This window comes from Zootermopsis nevadensis, unplaced genomic scaffold (genome assembly GCF_977971745.1).
Source record: "Zootermopsis nevadensis isolate Lab colony 2312 unplaced genomic scaffold, Znev_1.0 Znev_ptg000021l, whole genome shotgun sequence".
Lineage (NCBI taxonomy): Eukaryota > Metazoa > Arthropoda > Insecta > Blattodea > Termopsidae > Zootermopsis > Zootermopsis nevadensis.
This window is the reverse complement of record NW_028259153.1, coordinates 212,827-237,494: the sequence shown is the minus strand read 5'-3', so window position 1 is coordinate 237,494 and position 24,668 is coordinate 212,827. Positions and strand designations below refer to the sequence as shown.

At 47.3% G+C, this 24,668-nt stretch overlaps 1 protein-coding gene and 1 pseudogene across 3 annotated transcripts in view; both read left to right on the top strand.

Annotated features, from left to right (window-relative positions):
* The window catches only part of LOC110837716 (uncharacterized), a 104,710-nt gene that overhangs the window by 43,933 nt on the left and 36,109 nt on the right, over positions 1 to 24,668 (top strand). For all 3 annotated transcript variants that reach the window (XM_087352447.1, XM_087352445.1, XM_087352446.1), the window contains exon 4: positions 9,448 to 9,643. In XM_087352447.1, coding sequence (XP_087208573.1) covers positions 9,448 to 9,643 — 196 coding nt within the window. The remainder of the gene's footprint in view (positions 1 to 9,447; positions 9,644 to 24,668) is intronic.
* Positions 21,166 to 22,153, top strand: LOC147873083 (ATPase family AAA domain-containing protein 3-A pseudogene; annotated as a pseudogene).

Below are 24,668 nucleotides of genomic sequence, written 5' to 3'. Positions count from 1 at the left end.
CGATTGGGCCCAACAGAGTAGGTGTCACCTGAAGACGGAGACAGACTCCAATCTCCGAAACGTCGTGGTCTATTGGTTTTGTCTAGTATTGGACGATGGGTAATGTCCAGAAAATGGTTTGCTCGGACTCGTGTGGTTCAGGGTGGGTGCAGAACCAAGCGACTTCTCCGTTCTCGAGATCGAGGTCTGCGTTGTGTGGGCGTGACGTTCTCTGTGGTTGCACAAATTCCCGTCGAGGTGTCATTTCTAAACAAAAGCAGCGAGAAGTATCTGCCAGAGTGCCGACACTTGGAATGACAGGGCGACGTTTCAGAAAAACGATTTAACAGCGAAAGGTTTTTTTTTACAAGGAAATTTGTCCGTGAGACTGTGAAGTACCGATTCCTTGAAATATCTTCGGTCACGTTGCCTCATTACGACTAGTGTCGCATGCGGGAATCGAACTGTGAGCCGTGCTTCTGCGAGTTTCCCTTGCGTTCGGTTTGCAGCTTAGGAATGACGCGCTCCCCATCGAGGACTGTCTCGAATATGGTTTTTCTGTGTTCAGTCAAGTTGATTAAAGCTCGGATTTTACGAGAAAGCCCAAATTTGTGAGTTCTTTGATAATTGTTCTTCGCTTAAGAGCGCGGATCATTAATTGCAGAATGGAGTCTTGAGATCGAGTTAAGGGATGTCTGGCGGTCGTGGAACTGCTCGAAGAGATTGCATTCGAGCGGAGCGGCGAAGCGTCAGGTCAGAGTAAGCTTTGCCGTTTTAATCTTCATTCTTGGACAGTGAAGGCGTTCGCAGGGTGGAGATGACGCCATTTTCACAAGAAATTTAACACCCCGTAATAATACTCTTGCTAGGTCAATATTTTCACCGACGATGTCTGGTTTGTTGGCGGTTGATCAAGAAGTGTGTCGCGAATTATCGTCGTCTCCGTACAAAGCCACAACAAAGAATACATCCTGGGCACCCTTTTCCACACAGTTCAGTCGACCACTTGGCGTAATTTGTGTTCAACGCCGTGGGTGGACGAGGCAGGGGAATCCACTTGGAGCATCCCCGAAGGCGTTCGACGCGACGTTACAAAGTTTTATTGCCGAACGTGGAACGCGAAGTCGCGAGATTTTGTTGGGAGGTGGGAGACGTCGTGAATTGTGTGCTCGGAGTTATTTCTGAGACCTCGTATGAGATGGGGTGGTTTTTCAACCCTCTGGTAGCTCGACGTCGTGGTTTTTCACGAGAAGCGGCGATCCGGTCCATCAAACGTCTGCGACGGATTGAAGGGGTGACCAACTTCAACTCTGAATATTTTTGCACGTCCCTTTATTAGATTGGAGGTTGTCTAAACCGTCGTCTCTTGAATATCCTCTCAACCTGTGGTACGCCTACCACTGGAGTCTGTGTTGAGTGGTACGCGAACTAAGTTAGAAAATCAAAAACTTTCCCTGAACGCATTTAGTGTGTTCAATTATAATTAGTGGTACGCCAGCCAAAAAGGTTGAGCACCCCTGCTCTGCAGTGATCTTCAACGACGTTTTTTATAGGACGATGTCTGAATTCTGTTAGAATCAAAACTCAAGTTTTTGTTCGGTGGGAGGTGGTCCGGAGACTCATTCAACACGCGCAGAAGCCGCGGTCACCCGAACATTTCAAAAGAATCCAGAACAGGTCGAAATTGGTGTGCGCCCTGACCAAGAGAACAGTTGACCTCGAAATGCAATAGTTCAAAAGTTTGGGCTCTGAACGAGTCTCTGTTTCCGTTGAATGACTCGAACATTCGCGTGGAGTCCGACCCACCTGAGTTGTGCGTTTTACATTTTCGATTTATTTTTGCAGTGAATTAATGACAGTTCATAATGGACGGGATGATTGAAGATTTGTTGGTCACGGTCACTTTAAGTTGTTGCCAGTTCAATGGAGGGTGACGTTCCGCAGTTGGAGACTGACGACAGTAAAAAGTGGTGCTCAATAACGTGATCATGCGCGAGATGCGTCTGATAGAGGAAGGAACATTTCCGGCGTGGGGGGAATGTCGACGGCTTTTCCTAACGAATGAGACCTTACAATTGCTGTTTTGGTTTAGCGAGGGCTTTGTCTCAAATGGAACGTGGTTCTGAAAGTGCGGATGAACGGATTAGAACGCCTTCTTCAGAGTCGGAAACTTGGGGTTGTGAATATTTTACAGTGGGACTTCCGGTCTTTATTGGCCGTGAAGCCTGACGCTGGATTTTTAACGGCCCGTAAGGAAAGTTCATTAAACCAGATGAAGGTCACTTCTGGACATTTTGACACTGCCCGTCTTGGTCGAAGCTCCCGTAACATTGCACGCCAGCTCGGCGTTCAAGTAGCGTAAGGGTTCGATTAATCGGAGGACGGGACGGAGTAGATTCTTGTCGATTCGAGAAACTGGGATCCGGACCGGGTCCTTTTGGCGTGGGAGGACCATTTCGGTGCAGCGGAATGATCGTGCCACTGCCAATTGTCTTTTGTCTTGAAAGCTAACATTTGCCCTGTGTTACGAAGAAACTCGTGTCGACGAAATCTCACAGATTTGGTCGAGCTTTGTTGTCCAAGCGGTTCCTGTTGTGGCGAAATGCAATTTTGTCTTTACTGGACCAGGAATATTTAGTGGCCGTTGGCAATGACTTGGAAGTGCGCTCATAATAAACCAGTTGTGTTTAAATGAGTTTCTGTTTCGCCATCATGTGTGGCCTGTCGTTGTGCTTTTAAGGTTGATGGCGTTTATACGTAGTTTTGACGGCTGTGTTCCTGTTTAATGCTTCATAATGTGGCCCCTGGGAACAAAATATGGAGCTGTGACTGGCCTCTGCAGATGTCTGAGAGAATTACAATAATAGGACTGAATTTTGTTACCACAGTAGTTGATTTCAAGTCAAATGCAGCCCACCTTCCCCCCCCCCCCCCCCCCCCCGCTCGTACAAAAAAGATAAACACCGAAAATAACTTCCGTTTCTGACAAATTGTACTTCAGGTATCACAGAAAGTGGTCCAGGAACTGGCAATTTTGAAAAAGTTTCGCACTTTGCATCGGGGAGTAATCGTAAGTCTTTGGATCATGAATTGCGTACGCTTAAGTTGATTTACGCACGTGCCACACAGCCGAGACCATGAGCGTGCCTTTTTCTGGGATGTAAGGCCCCAATTGAGCTCCCCCTGTCTTGAAGTGGCTGTCACGGCCCCCGCAGGGGCGCTAGAATTCTTTAGGGCGTCCAGGTACGTCAGGATGCCTGTTCTGTTCTGAGTCCAAATTGCGTCACGAGGAACGTCTTGTCAGTTAACCTCGAGACGTCAGTTCCTTCAGCGTTTGAAGGGTTGACGAGCTATTAATTTGTCGTTTCGGGTGCAGTGGTCTGAAATGGCGGAGCTCTCCCGAGGCGTAGCGTGTTGACGTGTCGTCTAAGAAACGTCCTTTCACTTTCCGAAATGAGATTTTGGCGCTCAGAGTGAAATCACGTCTGATCGCAGGGAGAAAACCGAATGAACGTCTTCGAGCGTTAACAGAGTCCGGCACTGGCGTTCCTCTTGTGACCTCAATCTTTTGACGAGACAAAACACGAGGCACCAGTTCATGGGCATGTCTTGACAAGGGGAGTGAGTGGAAGTCAAAATCTGGTCCACGCTGTTACCTGACACATTTCGCTCTTCTGTTTAATTGTGTGTGCCCCCCCCCCCCCCCTCCGGTGCAGGTTATGAGCGTCTTTCAACTCGAGAACCGTTCGATACATTTTGGCGCAATTTGATGTGGACATTTTCCATTCGTGGGAGTGGACTGACTCTGCCAGGGTCAGATGGCGTGGCCGTTCGCGCAACTCTCATGGAACCGTTTCGTACGAATCTAAAGTGGCTTTTATCACCTCATGATTCGCAAACTCAGAAACCAAGAGCTGACATTTGTGTAGTACACGCATTGGATATTTGTGGTGCGGGAACGAGGTCGGGGCCCCCTTGAACTGCGCGTCTCTCTTTCCGATAAGAGTGCGAAGTTCGTCTCAGTCTGCGTGTGTAGGAAGGGGCACTTTGATACGTGCGTACTTCAAACTTCACACCCACACCAGTCGATAGAAAGACCCCTCCGCTGGATGCCCTGCCCCACAACAGGGGGCAGTTAGCGAAGAAAGTCTGATAAGTTGGCTGTCCTCTGGGTTGTTGCGCCGTGTAGTCTGGTAGGCGTTTAACGACGTTTCAGAGGTCATACTGCCTCCGTCATCATCAGGAATTGCAGCGTTGAGAGTGCCCGCCATAATGACGGGGTTTCTCGTACTCGTTCAACTGCTCTGGTCAGCTGCACTGGCGTGTATTGTTTCAAAGGTGCAGTAATGCGAGGTTAGAAGATGAGGCCCGTATGTAAGTGGTCATCTCGAAAATTAGTCCAGGAACACGCAGTCATTAGTAATTGTCGGCAGCTTCCGCGCTCCCGTCTTCGTGTCCCGCTGAGTTCACCACAGCCAGAGTCTCCCGGGCAGCGAGCGCGTCGTGACGCAAGAACCACGCAGCGGGCAAACTTCTGGCCTTCTCCGAAGGACAGGCACGCGTAACCTTGCCAGAATTTCCAAATAACGGGGACTGACGAGAAACGCCCGCGCCCAGAATGCGAATCGAAATGGGAAGATGCGCCCCCCCCCCCCCCCCCCGTATGCTCTCTAGTGATGGCGCCTCTTCTGTCGCTCAGTCGTACGACAGAAGGGCAGGTCCTCTTGAGATTCTTCTTCAGCGGGACGTCGGTCAGTGGTGGGCGTCGGAATAAGAGTTCGATCCTGTAAGTCATTGAAGAGCCAGTTAGGTTACCACTTCAGAGATTTATTGAACGCACTGTTACAGGCCATCAAGAAATCGTTGCCAACTTTGGGAGTCGACTGCGAGAAGGGATATTTGTTTGTTAAAAACGAACTAAAGCTGAAAGTTCGCCACAGTCTGCAAACGTTTAATGTTCCCAAAAGATTGTTCTGAGGAAACAAAGTCATGTAACCGCTTCAGAAATTCATCATATTTCTCTCTCTCTCTTTCCGAAACGTCGATTTGTATTTTTTTATCAGGACTGGTGGGCTGATTCAGATGAAAATTATCTTCCTGCCATTGGGCGAATCAAGTCCCGAGGTCGATGGCCCTGTTTGTATTTATGAATTAAAACTACTCACAGCCTCCTCAAATAGACAGCAACGAAACTGCGTGTACTCCTGTTGAATTCCTGCAATAGAAATGTAAGAAACGATTGCATTGATAAAAGCCAGTTTCAACACAGAAGAAGGCGACAGTCAACACGAGCACTCATTCCACGATATAGGACCAAGGGGCTGCATTTTAATTAAATTCTCTTATGTGGCGACTCCAGACGGATATATTATTTTATAGTGCATTTGTAACATTTCGTATTATCGAACGCAGTGTTACTGACAGCATCGCACGTGGTAAGGTAAGCAGAATACTTTTTACTCCCTGAAGAGGGCAGGAAAGGACGGAAGCATGTCGCCTTAGAACAAATAAACAAGACAAACAAATTGTGGATGGCGCAGTTTGATTTCCCTCTCTTTAAGTTCCCGAGGTCAAATTCAGCGGTCGTTTTGCGTCTGGGCGCCGCGTCACGCGTTCAGTTGAGGCTCGTCCGACCTCTTCGAAATACTGCAAAGGTCTGTCAGAACTAACGAGGACGAAGACGTTTGAACAGAGACGGAAAGAATTTCTGGGTCCGATCCCCGCGAAGTTTCTTTCACGTGGGTGGCTGGGGGCGCATTTAGGGGCCGAATCAACAGAGTCTCAGTTCGACTTCAGGAGCGGACTGGTACATATGAAATGGCATCCGCTCGTTGACCGACGGCCAGCCGATCAGGACTTGGCCGTAACTTATTTCAAGTACCACTGACCCACAGCTAGTGCCTTCGGTCGGACGTGAGCTGTGGCCTTCAGTTGGTTGTTGCACAGCTGAAGAAGGCCTTGGCTGACGTCCCACCGAAGCAGCTAGCTGCAAACAGGTTTATACATTAATCATTAATGTTTTTGATAATTTTAAAGGCATTTTTCAGTGTCAAGTTCCCCATTTGCATGCATCCCGCCGTGTTCATTAACCTGGACATTACCTCCGTGCGATTGGTGCTGACAGATGATGAGAAAATTCTGTGGCGTCTCGGACCGATTTCTCATGATGCAGGGTGACAATTTAAAAAAAATGTTCACGTTGGAGGGCCACGGGTTGTGGACCCCTGATTTGATTGTTTGATTGACGGAAAGTGTTTTTTTTTAATTATTACGAGTTTTGCTAAGACGTCCTTGAAATAATGTCACTGGACTGCGTATGTGAGATACACGAAGTGCCAAAAGATTGTGGATTGTGCGCCCCTCGTCCGATACATTTCTCGTTCCCGTACGTGCCCTGGAACCAGTGGCGGCTCGTGAGTCTGAGCAGTGGCAGTCCTGCGCAAGGGGGGAAACTGTGAATAGTTTTTCAACACATAACAATATAAAGAATGAAAAGTAAATTTGCATCAGGAGGAAATATTTGTAAGTCCGGAAGAGGGCGGCCATGATTTTTTTTACATTACTTTTTCACTCAAAGACAATTTATAAAAAGTAATTTGCTGTAACTACGATACACTTCCTTTGCTCATTGTCATTATAAGAACAAAAAATAGTCAGCTCACAGAATTATTGAATACTCAGTAACAATAAAAACGAAACAGTTTGTGATACAGAAACCAGCCTAAAACACGCGGTACCTGGCAATCGTGTTTACTATAAACCGCCCCTCACTCCGCCGCCCCCCGCGCTCATCATTTGACCGGCTAACCGCGCTGAAGTCCTTGCAGCCGAATGATAGCCCCGTTCTGCCTCGAAAGGGGCAATATTAAAATATTGATGTAGAGGAAATGAAGTGTTACAAATTATATAAACAAAAAATAAATTTTTCAATTTTTGAAAAATTGTAGTGGTGCTGCAGCTCTTATGGAACGGATGTTAACTGCGCATGCCTCGTCGCTCCGTTCAATTTTTTTCCCACGATACGTAACCAGCAGAGTTCAGTTTTTTCCCCAGTGACCTTCATTCTGTGTGCTCTCTTAATCCATCTGCCAATTTTTTTTCTCGTGTTGTGCGTCCTTGTCGCTTGAAGTCGCAGTTGGTCGCCTGGTGTATTTAATGTGCACTTCATGGAAGTTCGTCTTTTTTTTTTTCACACGTACTCCTCAGACCGAGTTTTAACCAAACTGCGGCCAACTTTGTGCCTACTGTGATAATTTTAAATCACGTCTTCTCAGACAAGCACGGCGTATAAAAGTAATTAATTTACTTTAGGTTCTGTGTTCGTTTTACAATAACCGAGGTCATTGAGATGTACCCGATATTTCTGTAACCACCTGCGATGCGCGGACTAACAGTAATCTCTTGTCAACGATAACGAGAACAAGGGAGCGGCTCTTTTCAAATATTTTGTTCTTCTGTTCCGGGGATTTCCTTCTTTTTCCCCCTGTTGTGTTCCAGGATACCGTCCATTGCTCGCTCTTTGCCATATGAAACCAGTGATGAGCGATCAGGATGCTTTCTGGTAGCCATCGCGTGTGTTACAACACCCGAAGGCCTACATTTTGGAGTTGTTCGTCACGCCACGTAAGCTTCGTTTTAGCCGAACTCGGTGTTGAACACCCTTTCCGCCGAAGTCCATACGGTACTGTTGCGTTAATGTGATCCGAGGTCATTGTTCCAACGATGGTGTCTTCTGGGATGTTGCGTCGTGTAGTCTGGTAGAAGTTTACCGACGTTTCAGAGGTTCTTGCTGCCTCCATCATCAGGACGATGAGTATTCGTGTGGAAAACGCCAGAGTTAAAGGAACCGGACAGTCAAGGAATATCGTGATCCTAACTTACTCATCTCTTACTGATCGCAACGACGCAGGAGAGCCATCGACAGTGCTGCTGTTGTTGAGGAATTGTCCCAGTGTCCGTAGGAGGTACGCGGCAGGTTAACAGTCGCTGATAGGCCCACCATTTTGTGTGTGTAGAGGTCGCGCGAGTAGTGGTGTTACCTAAATGCGCGATGTGTAAGCCGAGAGAGGGGAGTTCAGTAGTAGGGGAGGGGGTCGCACAGCCTCAGCTGCGGTGACGCACCGAACTAAACACGGCTAGAGCTACAAACCAACTGAAGCGGACACCCCTCCAGCGCGTGCTTCGGACGGGTCTATCTCGCACGACTAAAATCAGTCCTTTGCGCATGCGCCAACACTTCTCGCTCGGCCTCTACAATGTTATTTGTACTCAGGAAGTCGCCTTGTCAATAACGGAAGTGCTCTGGACACGCTGACCGTCGTCACCTGCCGTCACGTGTCGTTAATCGGCAGGCGGACAATTGAGACGACCTCGGAACTTCTCTGTTCCCCCGTCGGCAAACAGAACTTCGACTCGCTCTGCCCGTATAGCCCAACATACGTTTCTCTGTGTGGTTCTTTTTCTGTTCATAGTTTCCATGACGTTGAATCAACTACTAGGCATGTGTTTTATCAGAATGCGGAAGCTGTAGATGATTCACAAGACACGTCTGTTCGGTTAAAATTATATGAAACATCAGTGGACGTTTTCTGGCTAACAGTAGTTTCGGACGTAACGCGGTAAGAATTGCACGCACGGAAGGTGACGACCAACTTCGATGTTTCACCAGTGACTTATTTGATTGAGCCCTCTTGTGCGTTGAGGGTGGTGTGACTCTCCGGGAGCATTAAACGAGGGCCTGAGACTCGCAAGGATCGAATTATCGTCTGTCGTGTTTCTAGAAGGATCTCAGTTTTAAGAAATCGCCGTATTATCCCTCATCCATTATTTCCTCCCTTGTTGCGAATAAATAAATAAATGGAGTTGATGAAAAGCATTTTGATTTCCTGATTCCTGCTATTGTGCAAAAAGCCTGTGTTTTGAAACGACGTTCTGATGGCCACGTTTTACTTTGCATTTTGCGGTTTAGCTAACCGACAATTTCTTCCGTAATTCGATTTAAAAATTGTGTCTTGTAATGCATTTAAAATAATATCACGACGATCTATTATAGTAATTAGAGCCCCCAAAAAATACTGTCTTCTGGGATGTAGCTCCGTGTAGTGTGGCATATATTGACCGATGTTTGGGACGAGGTGATAATTTTATGACGATGGTAGACTCTTACGAAACGTCGGTCAGTTTCTACCATACTGCAAGATGTTCTTTGATTGTTCATCTGCGTGGGTCGGTGTCAGATGCAGTAATGATTATTAGAATCGTGGCAGTTCGCACAAATTCATACCAGAGAACATCTAACCCCAGGACAGTCCACCAACTTAGAGCTGAAGACAGGACACAGGCAGTTCCTGCCAGGTACAGTGCGTGGTCTTTGAATCAGCAGCTTTGTCTACGCTCCTCAGTTTGCGTATCAACAGGCGAGTGCCATCCATCGGTGGATTGATCTCTCATGTTCATGTTCTTTTGCAGGTGGCGACCAGACCTTGGACATTGCCGTCGTCAGACGCGACGGTGGTCTCAGGTGATCTCACCAAGCTCTGTAACCACAAGAGAAAATTGCTCGCGATGGCTACTTTGGCTGCGGGTCCGGGGTTCAATTCCCAACAACAGCAGGCGCACGGGCTACAGGGTACAGGCGACACGCAAGTTGCAAAGACAAAGAAAGGTGAGTGCCATGACAGTTGATGTCTGATGCCACTTTTATAACTCCGTAAAAATGAGAAATCCTGCAATATTTGCCTCGGTCTACATGATGTGTTGTGGTTTGGATATATGCCGACGTTTCGCAGGAACGTACTGCCTCAACCTTTGTGGTTTAAGATAATTGTGCGTCTTTCGAGAACCGACGTCTTTTGCAGCAGAAGAGCACATTCTCCGGAATTTGAGACTTCGGACTGTGAGTTTTCTCGTCACTTCCGCGTTTGAAGCAAATTTTGTTTGAATGCCTGGAAGACTTTTCATTTGAAAACTGGTTTTTCGCTGCGGCTGGGATGTGTCAGGAGAGTGGACAACGCCTCCTGCAGTCGATTCCCCTTCGCTTTTATTCACCAGCTGTGAACAAGGTTTGGTAAAACTCTTCCGTGTTGTGTTCCATTCTTTTACTGTACGCGCATTCTGCGAGGTCTTCTATTTCCTGGGTTTGACTCCACTGTTGAGGAATGCGGTGGAACAGTTGCTGGTGAACTTGTGAATGAGAGACTTCCAGTCCGCGCGGTGTCGAAGGCTCCCGCCACGTGTGAAGACGCCGTCATTTCTTCTCCACTCGTGATAAGTCTGGGTCCGTACCCAAACAGCCCGCGAAGCAGCCGATCACGGTCGGTTCTCTCTCGTGGGATCCTCTGGAAGATCTTACCACCAGCGTCAAGTGGATTGGTGGATCCATCCGACGACGTCGGTGTGCTACTTCAGCGCGTTCCCATGCTCGCAGGGATTACCGAGGGCGCCGTCAATGTTTCTGGGCTCTGTTTGAAATACTTCTAGGACGCGATGCCTTGCCAAGTGTCACTTCCTTTATGACGACTGCCCGCGGTTCGTTCTTCAGCCGGAAGTGAGCATCATGACTGTCGGCAACGGCTTCCGCCTTCTGAGAATCTGAGAGAGCTTTTCTGTGGGCACTTCCAGGCGAATGCACGAGTCGGAACTGACCTCGACCTCTTTTTCGCCTCCACGGCATTGCCTGAACTGTCTCAGCCGATAGTTTTCGTACGTTCGAAGACGGCGAACCAACCAACCAGCGGAGTCTAACGCGAACGCTTATGGACCGAGTCGCAGTGCAACCCTATTGGGCAGTTTGTGCTCTGACAGACGCACTTTCGGTGGCTTTGGCTGACGGCCTCCGTGATAGGGAGGTAAGCGGTCCTTGTACCTCTTCAATTGGACCCTGGCATTTCCGTCGCCACTGAGATAATTGACGTGAGCCGCCCGGGATATCGTGCTGCTTCGATCCTCTGTGAGGAGCGCCTTCCAGCCTCAGCAAAAGACACGACGTTGCGTTCTCAGACGTACAAATTATACCAAAATCACGTAGGCACTGCTTAATTCTGTTTGTCTTCAGATAAGTGACGAGTAATAATGTCCGCCCGCTGTGCTACCTCGATTGTCTTCAGGCATTCTATTCCTTTACGGGCTGAATGGAACAGCATTCAGCGACCCGCAGACATGCCTGAGTGGAAGGACGTTCTGAAATTCAGGATAAAAGGTTCATTAAGGAAACTTTTAAGTGACGTCTGGGACAAAGGGCGGTTCATTAATATGGAGAAGATCGTTGTTAGTTGCGTGATTGGATAGCAATGCACCCTAGTTCAAAAGCACACCCCTGTTTTGGTTTGGAGGCACTTTTTGCATTTCCCACCTCGAAATCCTCCCGCCTTCGACTTTCTTTTTCGCCAAAAAGGCACGCGTCTCCTTAAAACAATCTTTTCTTTCCAAATGTTTTCTCAAGTAATCTGCTGTAATTTATTTATTTATTTTCCCTTCTCTTATCGATTTCCCACTGAACTTCTGTGGATGACTGAGCCAATTGCTCTTGAGATTTGGGCACGTGCAGACATTCATTATTTAAAATGTCAGTGAGGCCGAAACCTTGAGTTGGTCGACATAACCCGCGTTTAATTCTGCTCGATACTTTCATTCGAAACGCAAGACAAGTCAGAATGGCTCGTGTGTCTGCGGGGAGTTATTGATCTGCTACCGGGACTCTGTCTCTCCTCCGCTCTGGGCCCGTCAAGGAATTCATTTGAGCGTTGTTTCTGCTGCGCGCCACAACATCGCGTGCGAATGTGCAGACACATTCGGACCCTCCTGCTGTCTGCAGCGGCGGACATTAAAAGATTTTATGGCCGGAAAAGAAACGAGCAGCGTTTTCTTCCGTTTGGCACTCGTTATGCTGCAGGTAACCAACCAGATGGCTTACGGAACCCGAAGGTTCATCACCGAATTAACCAAAGCCCTCCACCGGACCCTGTCCTGGGCCAACAAAATCCAGTCTCCATCAACTCCTATCTTCCATAGATCCCGCCTGAGATTATCCTCCCATCTACGTCTAGGTCTCCCCAGAGGTCTCTTCCTTTGAGGCTTCCCAAATAGTGGACCCAACCAACCAGATGGCTTACGGAACCCAAGGTTCATCACCGAATTAACCAAAGCCCTCCACCGGACCCTGTCCTGGGCCAACAAAATCCAGTCTCCTTCAACTCCTATCTCCCATAGATCCCGCCTAAGATTATCCTCCCATCTACGTCTAGGTCTCCCCAGAGGTCTCTTTCCCTCAGGCTTCCCAAATAGTGGACCCAACCAACCAGATGGCTTACGGAACCCAAGGTTCATCACCGAATTAACCAAAGCCCTCCACCGGACCCTGTCCTGGGCCAACAAAATCCAGTCTCCTTCAACTCCTATCTCCCATAGATCCCGCCTGAGATTATCCTCCCATCTACGTCTAGGTCTCCCCAGTGATCTCTTCCCCTCAGGCTTCCACACCTCTTGTCCCATCCATGCGCGCTACATGCCCAGCCCATCTAATTCTTCTCGACTTAATCGCCATGACAATACTGGGGGAGGAGTACAGATTTTTAAGCTCGTCATTATGCAGTTTTCTCCACGCCCCATCGTCTTCTCTCGTAGGCCCAAATATCCTCCTCAACACCCGATTCTCAGACACCTGCAATCTGTGTTCCTCCCTCTGAGTGAGAGACCATGTTTCGCACCCATACAAATAACAGGCAATTCTTTTTTTTTGTATATTTTAATCTTCAGGTTCTTAGAAATCAGACGGGAAGACAAAATATTTTTAACTGAGAAGTAGCAGGCATTTCCGGAATTCAGTCTCCTCCGAACTTCCTCATGAGTTGTTTTTCCCAGATATTTGAACTTTGTCCCCCTTTCAAAGGACTTATTAGCCACCCTAAGGTAATTTTGCCCGCCTGTCTCCTGACGACGAGATACTAACATGTCCTTAGTTTTTTCTGAATTTACTTCGAGCCCCACTTGTCTACCAGCCTCTAGTAAAACTTCTGCGTTCCTCTTTATTGTATTTACGTCGTCCCCCAATAAATTAACATCATCAGCAAATGCCAATAGTCGATGTGTCCCATTCAATTGCAAACCCTCCTGCCTATCTTGGACTTTCCTGATGGCGTATTCTAGCGCAAAGTTAAAGAGCAAGGGAGACAAAGCATCTCCTTGTTTCAGACCGTTCTTGATGGAAAATGACTCAGATAAATATTTACCTACTCGAATTTTGCTACAGGTTTCATTTAAGCACATTCTTATTAGACTCAGTAGCTTATTTGGTGTACCAAATATAAAAATAATATTATATAACACTTCGCTCTTCACAGAGTCATAGGCTTTTTTGAAATCTATAAATAATTGATCTACGGTCCCACCGAACTCCCACTAGTAGCGATATTCCTAGTCAGAATATTTCTGATGATGATGATAATTACATTAAGTGGATTCGTCCTCGAGAAATCTAAAGCTCTCATGCGCTCAATGAATTACCCGTTATTTACGGTCCAGAGACACCGCCACCAGACCACATCCTGAGCCAAGGCCTTCCGTCTCCTCGCCACTTCGTTCTCAGACACTCGCATGCAATCGTTGCTTTTCGCGGAGGTCGAAAGACCAATTTTCGAGCTGGACAGAAAGACTCTCACTCACATGTGATCGGCTCGTGTTGTTCGTGGAGCTGTTTGCCACTTAAGCGACCGACCGCAGCGCCGCGCAGAACATAACAAACGAACTACTCCGTCTGGAAACGAACCGCCCACGTGACCATCGCCCCAGGAACGTAGTTGGAGCGCATGCTCAGTCTTTGTCATTACAGCATTGCTTGTAGTTTTGTGCGACGTGTAATTCGGTCAGAAGAACCTTCCTTCTCCCTTTCCCTTCATGCCTGCAGGCGCGAACTAATTCCGTGCTTCACAAACACGTGACCGCAGTTTCAATTACGTGTCTCGTTTGCAATTTCACTGCCTGTTGTTTTAATTTAGGAGCGCGTCTGACTGTGGTCGTGGCTGTTCTGTGGCAGCCCCGGCCACGGCTGGCAGTCTCACCCTCTCAGGTCGGAAGAAGGTCCCGATGGGCGAAGCCCACACACCCGTAGACGTCACAGGTTGATTTGAATTTGTCGCGTCTGATCGATCCGCGTGATGGAGCGCAATCAGGACAAATCGTGGGACGAGACATTTAACCCTTTGAAGCCGAAGATCGTCTGAATATTATTTATGAATTCAGCCCGTACCGCGAAGAAAACACTTCACTTAACCATTACGAAAATCAGCTGGTTAACCCTTTGAAGCCGAAGATCGTCTGAATATTATTTATGAATTCAGCCCGTACCGCGAAGAAAACACTTCACTTAACCATTAGAAGTCGAATCAGGCGGTACCACATAAGATTTAACAAAAGAACATCCCGGTCAAAGCCTTGATGTTTCCTCTTTCATTCTGTACTTTGGTGTGCGATACCTCGATCACTTCTGTATGGTCCCTTACAGCAGGAAATACATTTTTTAGCCCTTAGTACGAATTGGTCTGATTTTAAACAGAAAGTGTTCCGGCATGTGGACGAATTGCGAAACGCGCAGCCTGATTTCCCGTTTATAAAACGGGCACTGTTGGGGGGAGACTCAAAGAAGAATTAAATTGCATTTGTTTGGAAAATGTCTCACGATTATGCGGATACACATTTTTCTATGTAATGTAGGAATGTGTCCGAGTGTGCTCGTAAGACGATGGGGAGTTTTGAAGTTGCAGATGAGGTTTTTTAATTGTTTTTACTACATTTGTACGCGGGTGGGAAAACGTGTAAAGTTTAGCTCGAGAGGAAATTGAGTGCAGGGGAACTTGACAGCTTTGATTCAGTCTGCCACAGGCATACTCGTGTATTAAAGCGACGCGTACGAGAAAGTGTGAAACATCGGCCGGCGCACAATGACCTTGAAGAGCGAGATGTTTATCGCCATTAACGAGAGGCCCGCGTGGATTTCGGCCTACGCTGAGCGTCGTCTTTAGACACCGCCGTGTGTCGGAAGCGAGAACTCGAGTTATGACGCAAGTTGAATGAACACGTGTTTGGAGCGCAGTAAACGCATAGCGAAAAATCATTATCGATTATTGTTCGCTCTTCGCCTGACGCGTAGACGCAGGAACTAGTGCGGAAATGCCCGAGCTTAATTAATGCGTTCATTCTGCTGCTTTGATCCACGTCTCCTCGCAATCCGCTGTTCGCTCGATTCTGTAGTCGTCGTCGTCGGGACATTTTTTCCTTTTTCCATTCGACGCGTATCCTAATTTGAGCAAGGACGGGCAAGGAGACACACGTCGCCTTCCTTACTTGACTATAAAAGTGCCTCTGATCCCATGCGGTGCCAGCTGAGATCTGTACCCAACCTTGTCTTTGGGCGTCGCCGTCCACAGGCATCGATGCCCAACCGAGGCAATAAGTAAATAAAGCCCCGAACAACAATATTCTCTCGGTCTGAGCCCCCCCCCCCCCCTCAATACCTACCGTCGCTCATCGTGCCGGTTGCCTGGACACTGACGTGGCAGGCGACCTCGCAGTGAAAAGCCATTCGTCTCGTACCTGCGAGTCCCACTCAGATACGTCTGACTCACCGATGGATCGTGAGGGCATTTCGGGAAAAGCGAGCTCCTGTTTTAAGGCCTCTGGTTTCTACTCCCGACCATCCGTCATGGATCTGTTTCGTTGTAAGGCGTGAATGGCTCGGTGTTTCAACCTGGTCATCATCTTCCTTCGGGAGACCCATCTGCGTCCCTCCGATGCGTTAATCCCAGACGCTGAGAGGACAACACGCCTTGTATGTCGGTCAAAGGTCATCGCTTGTGCGCGTACTCAATCTCAGCTTTACTTTGCGTAATATTCGCCTGCCTCCAGTAACAACAGTATCTTAAGCAGATCTCGAAGACCAATTGTCAAACTACGGTCGGCATTCTTCTTGGTGATTTAGTGTCAAGGACACTGTGGGGAGGAGTCCTTACTGACGGAAGGGGAAGACCAGTTTATGAGTTATGTTCGGGTTCGATTCCATTTGCTTTAAGTCAGGAACCTCGTTTGTCTTGGATCTCGCCTTTTCTTTTCCGAGGCCAGAGTCCATCTTGACTGCTCAGATGCACGTACGTCGCGGAACCAGACGCTTGCGGAAAATATGCTGTGGTCCCTGTTTCGAAACCCGGCAAAGACCTCTGCCTGCCGGGGGGGGGGGGGGGGGCACCACTTGCGAGTGCAGAGCAACGGAGAGCGTGATGAAGTGGCTTCTTTCCTTTGTCATGGAAGGCCGAATTTCTCTCTCCAGTGCAATTCCTGGTGTTTATTTTGACGACATCGACACACCTGTGACCAAATGCTGAACTACAAAATTCGTTGCTGCTGCTGTGGGAGTGACTTGGGCGAACACGGACACGATACCTCGAAACAACCAGCGGACTTCAGAGTGAAAATGCGAGTTTAGTGCTCACATTCCATTGCCTAGCACATTTCTTCGAATCCCGTCTGGTTCAGGGCCCTTTTCGTGATGAAATTCACGATTTTGATGTCGTCGTCTGGGATGGACTGCGTTTCTTTGGTTCCTGAATTTTCTCCATGCAAGAATAAGTCGACCACTAAAACCCTGGGACTCAGCCAAGAAATCTGTCCATTCGAGGGCGTGATTTCTGTAGTGGTTTGAAGGGAACTGCAGAAGTGAGGCTTCGTCTTCGTTTACTTTCGTAGGAAAACCGTAATGTGCGGATTTGATTCGGTGTCGACAGGGGCTGCTTTTTTGAAGCTAGTGACTGCTTGGTGCAAAATGTCTCCATGAGGAAGACGCTGTTATTTGATAGCGGTATCGTACCACGCTTTTCGCTGCTTCGTTTCCAAAAGCCGGTCGTAGCTGCCGGCTTCACAATTTCTTCTCCAGTGTCACGTGGTTTATGGCGATTAAATGGCGGGATCAGAGGTTGCATCAGCACATCCTTTGTGTCTTCAGCGAGATTTGCGTGCGTCGAAGGTCCCCCCCCCCGAAGATGAGTTGGGGGGCAGGTCCCCCAATTCACTGCACGCACACTCCAAGAGATATTTTAATAAAAGATAAGTCAAGTTGTCCCGCTCCAACACATTCTTGACCTTCGCACTAAATAGGTCAGTGTGCCTCCGGGAAAGGAGGCTGGGCGGGGAAAGAACCCTCTGCCCTCGTCGGGGAACGAACCCCGGTCGTCCAGTCTGCAGTTCGTCACTACACAGACTGAGGTACCCCGGTGTTTGCGTACGTTTTTAATATCACAGAAGCCGCACTTCAGAAATTCAGGGTTCTAAGCGCATTGGCCCAAACGCTCTTTGTCCAGTTTAACAAGGGTCTGCAAATGAAAATGAAAATAGCTGTAAAGTGACGGCGAATCTTTTATTTTAAGTAACAATTTCTCCAGAAATTTATTAAAAATAAATAACTGCAGCTATTGTGGATTTGTAAAAGTTGCTGTCGTGTGTTACAAATTTTCTATTAATACTCTAGATTTTACTCAGGCGTGCCAGGTGACTTCGTTGCTCCCGGCCAGAGAAAAAATTCGCTTACCAATTTTTTTGTGCTGCAAAATGCTCAGAAATGCTCCGGCAAGTGAGAAATAAATGCGTCATTCCGGCTCATAGGCGGAACGCGGTTGCCACACGTAGCCACTGCATCTGTCTGAAGTGACCCTGGGTAGAACATAAACAGGTTATTCCAGGAAGGTGTTCAGGCCTTCAATTAATTTTTGTGATCTGACTTGCGCCACGGGACCGGTCAAAGGTTCTCGTGACCCAACCCTGGGTCGGAGTCCAAGGTTTGGGAACCTCTTCTGTGGATTTGCTTATCAACTGTTTAGTAAAAAGATGTTACAAACCAAGTCCCAGCAGGGCTACCAAATAAATTTTGTGAAATCGTGGGAAATGTTCCTCATCTGTGCCCCGTCTCATTTTCCCAGGGCTTTGGAGGCGTCCCGCCACGATCACCGCGTGGCCTCTCCTTACTTCGTGCGTGTTTTCAGTAGCGTTTTTCCATTTCCGTGTGTACGCATCTTATGAAATAATACGACAAAGGTTTCTCGGAATGAAGGGCACTTGTTGATATTGGCGGCGTCTGCAGTGCGCGAGACCTTTTGTCCCAGGATCGACGTTGATAAATTCTGGTGAACTTTAACGCCGGTTGCAGTGTCTAAATGAATCGAAGGAGCGACGCGGAACAGCTTGACAAACATCTCTGCGTTGTTAAATGTTTGCGGTGATCATAATCTCGTTACACTGCGCTATAAACTGGAAGACGGCCATCTTCGGACACAAGATTTCCCCATCACTTTACAAACAAACAAACAAACAAGCCGAAGTGGTGTACACATCGTTCGTTGCCTGTTGCAATTTCTAGCAGTTGCTTGTACGAGGGCTGGTCCCTTCATCCCTTCAGTGGTCTCTTCTTCGTTTTCGATGGTAATCGAACAACGTCCGAGGAATTCGGCCAGTCGACGTTCTTGAGATTTGTTCGCTGTAGTTTCGAACATATTCTCCGTCCCTCCTTGACAGCCTGCCGCAGGTCTCAGAAACTTTGTTTCAGCCGCTTCATTTTGTGCCCCCCCCCCCCACGGGGGGGGGGGGGGTCCAGCACTCGCTGCCAAAAGAAGCGATGGTACGCTTTGTTTCCTGTCGGGATTATTTGTTCTGCACATTTGGTCCAGCCTTTTTGATCTGTTCTGTATTTCTCTTACTGTTTAAGTTTCTAACTTGTTCAGCTGTCTCAGTATTTATTGCTATTTTGTCTTTGGTGTGGAAACAGTCAAATTGTACTTTGAATGATGTCAGGGGTTTTTGGAGAGAGAGGCCTCTGAAGCACTTAAAATTACTCGATCATCCGCAAATAAGGCTCTTCTCTCAACAGCCGGTCTGTTGTGGCGTGGTCTAAAGAATTTCGTACTCTTTGCCGAATTAGTTTTTCTCCGTTCGCAACGACATCTTTGATCTCGCATGCAGACATGTCACGGAAGCCATTTGGTTCGAGTACTTGCCACAGCGCCAAGTGGGAAGATGGAATTCTGTGTCTTCGATATTGAAGATCGAGTCTGCGCAGGACCGGCCTCTTTGCTCTACCGTCAGAACATGTTTACTCCGTCGATAATACGCATTTGAGCACGCGCCTCGCGCCTCTAGTCGGAGGACTCCGTTCCGTTGTATCTTTTGAATTTTGGGTTGCCACTGCCAGATATCCGACCAGCATAAATTTGGGAACTCTAAAAATATCGACAGAGAGGATAGTGAAGCAGTTTTCGTTAATTCTTCATTTATATCATCTGGACCTGGAGGTCTTTTTTAATTTTTAAAACTTCGTAATGTAAACAACAGCTCGTCCAAATTAACGGAATTCACATTAAGATCATTTTCTGCTAATATCGTTGTTATTCTTGATAGTTTTGTTCCAGTTGGTGCAGTGCCATCGTGTCTCTTCTGTTTTGCTTAAGACCTTAATTTTGTAATTGTCTGCACGTTCATGCGCGTCGTATTCGAGATGTGCTATATATCGATTCATTCTTCTAACGTCTCTCTTCACTGCAGCTGATTTTGATCTGTGCTCAGCTCGCTCAGTTGTAGAGTTGCAGATCAAGAATTTAATATGCGCTTGCTTCTTCTCTCCAATGTTTTGTGGTACATCGCCATTCCACTATCTTAATTTTCTGTTTTCCTGAGTTCTTCACTAGTTGTTTCAGGTTTTTGCAAGAAATTTTGAAACCAGCGCCATGTATGTCGCGATCTTCGGTAAACATCTTAATGTCACTCACTGAACACAACGAAGACTTTCTGTTCTGATTGAAGGCTGTTTCTCCATTTGACCGTGTTTTTTTTTTAAATTGGATTATTACTTGTTCGGGCATTAAAGTCTCCTGCTGTGATGACGTAGTCGGTTTTGATGACTTGATAAACGACTTTGCAGTTCTTTATAAAATTCATCTGCTTTCCTTTGTCTCCCTTTTTCTGTTTCGTGTCTACTCTTATTTTTACATTGACAATCCGTTCATTTATTCCGTTGTAACCCTGTTCTATATTTCTCCGGTATTTCGCTATTGAGAGAATTATCCCAGCAGATGCTACGTTCTTAACCCTGATTTACGCCACTGTAGATCAGTACATAATCAGAGACCTCTTTGGAACGTTTTGACTACTTACCCCCCCCCCCCCCCCCGGGGGGGGTGATGAACCCTCTATCTGAATTCCTATCTTTTACTTCCGTGTATGGGATCGATTTTTTGTTGCAGAGTCCCGTAACATTGCGTGCGCCAATTTTGATATCTTCCGCTGTCCCTAGTAGTTTCGCGTTTTCAATGTCCTCGTTGGTGTCTGAGTACTTGAAATTTTCCCATCACAGATTACAGGAGAAAGAGACCCAGGTTTGTGACGTTGCTGCGTTCCTGTAATTGTAGCTGTCGGTTGGTTAAGCATCCGTTGGCAAAAATGGTCCCACGGCCTATCGAAGATTTGCACTTATTCTGGTGTAAGAAATGCTAAACCGATTCGTTAAATTTTTCTGTTGCCATGAACAGAGTAATCGTACGATTTCAAATTGTAAAACAATGCGGACAATAATTCTAGTCTCGTGCACAAAATGTAAAATAAACGAGGTTCGGTTTCTTCGGCGTTGGCTAATAGCAAATTCAAATCCCGGTATAAATCAACGGACGACAGAAAGTAAGTTTACGTTCCTACAAGTAAGTAAAAATCACGAAGCTTGGATGAAAAATTAGCCGTAATTGAGCAGTGCAGATAATGAATAGTTTCTAAAATAGCGCGGTTTATATTCCGCGATATAAAACAGATTTAAGTTGAAGACAGGCGTGAGATGTGCTGACATTTCGTCGATGGAAATTGGCTTTGAAAAAAGTAATATAATCGCCATATTAGACACGGCGACGCGGACAAAGGGGGTGACGTTTGAGGGGCCATGCCCACGGGTTTGTTGGCAAAGGCGATGTTCCGGGAAAGGGCGCAAGGAACATCCGAGCATAATAAAAGAAATGCTTCCGGCAAAGAGAAGGCAGAGTTCCGGAACACCCTTGCACCTTCGTTTGTCTTCTGCTCCTCGCGCAGTTTCCCAGGAAACTGAACGCTTCCAAGGAAGGCAGCAGGCGCGCAAATTACCTACTCCCGGCACGGGGAGGTAGTGACGAAAAATAACGATACGGGACTCATCCGAGGCCCCGTAATCGGAATGAGTACACTCTAAAGACTTTAACGAGTATCCATTGGAGGGCAAGTCTGGTGCCAGCAGCCGCGGTAATTCCAGCTCCAATAGCGTATATTAAAGCTGTTGGGACAACAGCAGTAGCAGCCAGATACATAGAAGCCAGGCTCGGTAAACCCTCACTGGTGCGCGAAACATCTCGATTCTCTCTGATCGAGGTTTTAAGGCACCCGGTATATTCAGTGCAGAAGGTGTTCTCCAGGTTCAGGTCACATGATGCCCTCTCTGGTGTAGTCCTTGCTCCCGAGCTGCAGGAGCGACTCCGGGATATTGCAATAGCGACAAAGAACACGAAGAGGAATCGTGGAATGTACAGGAATATCTTGATGCATGGTCCCCCTGGTACTGGCAAGACATTCTGGCATGGATTACGCAATCATGACAGGCGGCGATGTGGCCCCGATGGGGCGTGAAGGGGTGACGGCAGTCCATAAAGTGTTCGACTGGGCTGGCACGACACACAAAGGACTTCTTCTGTTTGTTGACGAGGCTGATGCTTTCCTACGTAAAAGGAGTTCTGAGACTATTAGTGAAGATCTTCGTGCCACCCTGAATGCCTTCCTGTATCGCACAGGTGAACAGTCAAACAAGTTTATGCTAGTTTTGGCTTCTAATACTCCAGAACAGTTTGACTGGGCTGTTAATGATCGCCTGGATGAGATGGTAGAATTCAGCCTCCCAGGGCTTGAGGAACGTGAGCGTTTAGTTCGCCTCTACTTCGACCAGTTTGTACTTCAACCGGCTACGGAAGGAAAAAGGCGGCTAAAGCTGGCACAGTTCGACTACAGCTTGCTGTGCACCGAGATCGCCAAGCTGACAGAAGGAATGTCAGGACGAGAGATTGCCAAGCTAGGTGTCGCATGGCAGGCCGCCGCGTATGCTTCGGAAGACGGCATCCTCACCGAAAAGATGATCAAATAATAATAAATAAAATAATAATTTGATTCTTGTTCTGTCTTTCTGTATAAATGGTAATACGCGATTCGTTTACGAGAAGCTCTTATTAAGTGTTCCCTCGTCACGTAGAAGCGTGTATTCATGTCCATTCTATGTCAGTTACTCTTCGCTGTCTGCTTGAAGGAAGGTTCGGAGAGCCACGGCCATGTCTAATTCTAGCCAATACACTCCATGGTGGCCACGCATGCGCAGATCACACAATCAACGTCGCGAGTTTCCTAAAAAAACGAGACTTGATAACAAAGTCCCAGTGCCATTTCATTTGTCCTCACGATAAAACGGCTTAATTGCAAGTACTTCGCGACTTAACGAAGCTCCACTCAGATCTTGGCGTTTCGGGTTGTCCTTGATCGACCACGTGTCGGTGGCTTCGCCCCACCGGATGCAGTTAACCCATCTTTACGACACGTGAACTCGCTTCTTGATGTCGTCCAAGGGGCGAGGTTGTTTGTTTAATGACGTCTTCACTCACAAACGATGAAGTTCTTTTCAGTTCTGACCATTCATTGCCATAAACTAACTAACCAACTGGAAAGAAACCAATCAGTTTCCCTCGTCACCCCGAATCATCCACCGCGTTAATGTTTAGTGCTGGAATTGTTTCAATATGAATAATCGCGCGTCGTTTTGAAAGGGGGTTCACATCGAGGGGTCTTATTTAGAACATGATTTGGGGGTTTTACGTCGGTGAGTCCGAAGATGGCCGGCCGTCTTCTGGTTTGTAACGCGTTCCAGTCTGGTTGAAGTTTACTTACGTTTCAGAGGTCCTTACTGCCTCCATCGTTAGGGCCCTGATGATGGACGCAATAAGGACCTCCGAAACGTCGGTAGACTTCTACCAGACTACACGGCGCAGCCACCTAGAAGACGGCCATCTTCGGACAAAGGTCCCATTTGTCGAGAAGCAGATTGCATTGAAATTAGAAAAGAATGAGGCAACCGCTTTTGCCCCTCCCGTCGTCTTTGCTGCAACCCGTCTGTCACCAGACGTCGTTCATTTGTTTGGCACAGGAGAATCGGGAAAGGTATCCCGGGCCTTTTTCTGGTCAGTGGAGTAATAACGATTCGCCACGTAGTTTTCTCGTTGCCCGCCCGCAGAGAACTGGCGGACTCGAGTGAGCACGTGACCTTCGTGGGGCCATTGTACAGTCGGAGCGATATTTTGCTTGAACGCAACCATCAATATTTTTTTTATTATGGGTTCCGCGACGTTTCGACCACTGCTGCAGTCGCCCTGGCGCTACGTCTTACGTATTCCTAAGGAAGGTAACCGTTTGCTTAGTTAAGTAGGGGTACGTAAACGTGTGGCCCGGGGGTCGCTTGGCACCCCTGGTTGACGCTCTCAGTTGAACGACCGGGATTTGGGCGGGCCGGTATTTAGTAAGTGAAGTAGTGGCTTGGGGTCATTCTGATGGGTCACTGACCGAAACTTACTACCAACCAAAGCGTATGAATTATTCTGCTGCGGTTGAGACCCACCGCGTCATTGGAGGGCAACCGGGAGTGGACGCTTCGTCCGCTGTTTTGTAATTGATCTGTTCGGAAATGTTTTTATGAAACGGTCCCGTTCAGTGAACAGATGTGAATCTCCTCCAGCGGAGACAATTGGCAGATTATTTCGGTGCTGTGGCTCTGAAGCCTGCATATTTATTATTATTATTATTATTATTATTATCCCATCTCTTCACCATTTTATAAGGAATTTACTTCTACGTACCCGAGACAGACCTTGCCCCTGAGGTACATAGGGCAGCAGCTATTATGAAATACATTTTATTGTTAGAGATGACTACAAATTTTACGAGTGATGCATGAAGATCCTAAAATGGCGGTCTTCTGAAGTTCCCTGATGTCGTGTTCGCCCGGGATGTTGGCCAAATATTGGAGACAGTTCCAGTTGCTCCTATTATTATTATTATTATTATTATTATTATTGCTAACTCCTCTTTTACGCCATATTTTCAACCTTAGTTTACTTAGTGGCGTAGCAGAACCACCTGTGGTGCCTTTGACGACAAGAAATAGTTTCGGTTAGGTTAGGTTAGGTTACCTTATTTTGTATTGTGGTTAAGTGTAGGTCAGGTGCATTTAGAATCCAACATTTAAGAAGAACGAGTGTTGAAACTGTGCTTTCTTGTGCAGATTACACTTCACAGTCTTGTTATTGTGTTCTGTCGACATCCTTTCAACACCGAGAGTAACTTGTTTTTAGTGTCACTGAATGCATCGTTGAGCAAGAAGGCCGTATCAAAACTTCATCCCTGAGGATAAAGCAAGTTGTTTTAATTAGCCTCAAATGCTCATTTGCCTTAAATCATCGCCTGGCCGGATTTTAGGTCACATGACGGACAGTATTTCAGAAGCTTCTGTAGTCAATTTCTTGCCACGCGCGGTGAAGCGTCTCCGGTGCCACCTCAGCAACTGCGACGGTAATTCGAGTTCGGAGTTCGGCCACATTTGCAGGTAAGGGTGGCACGTA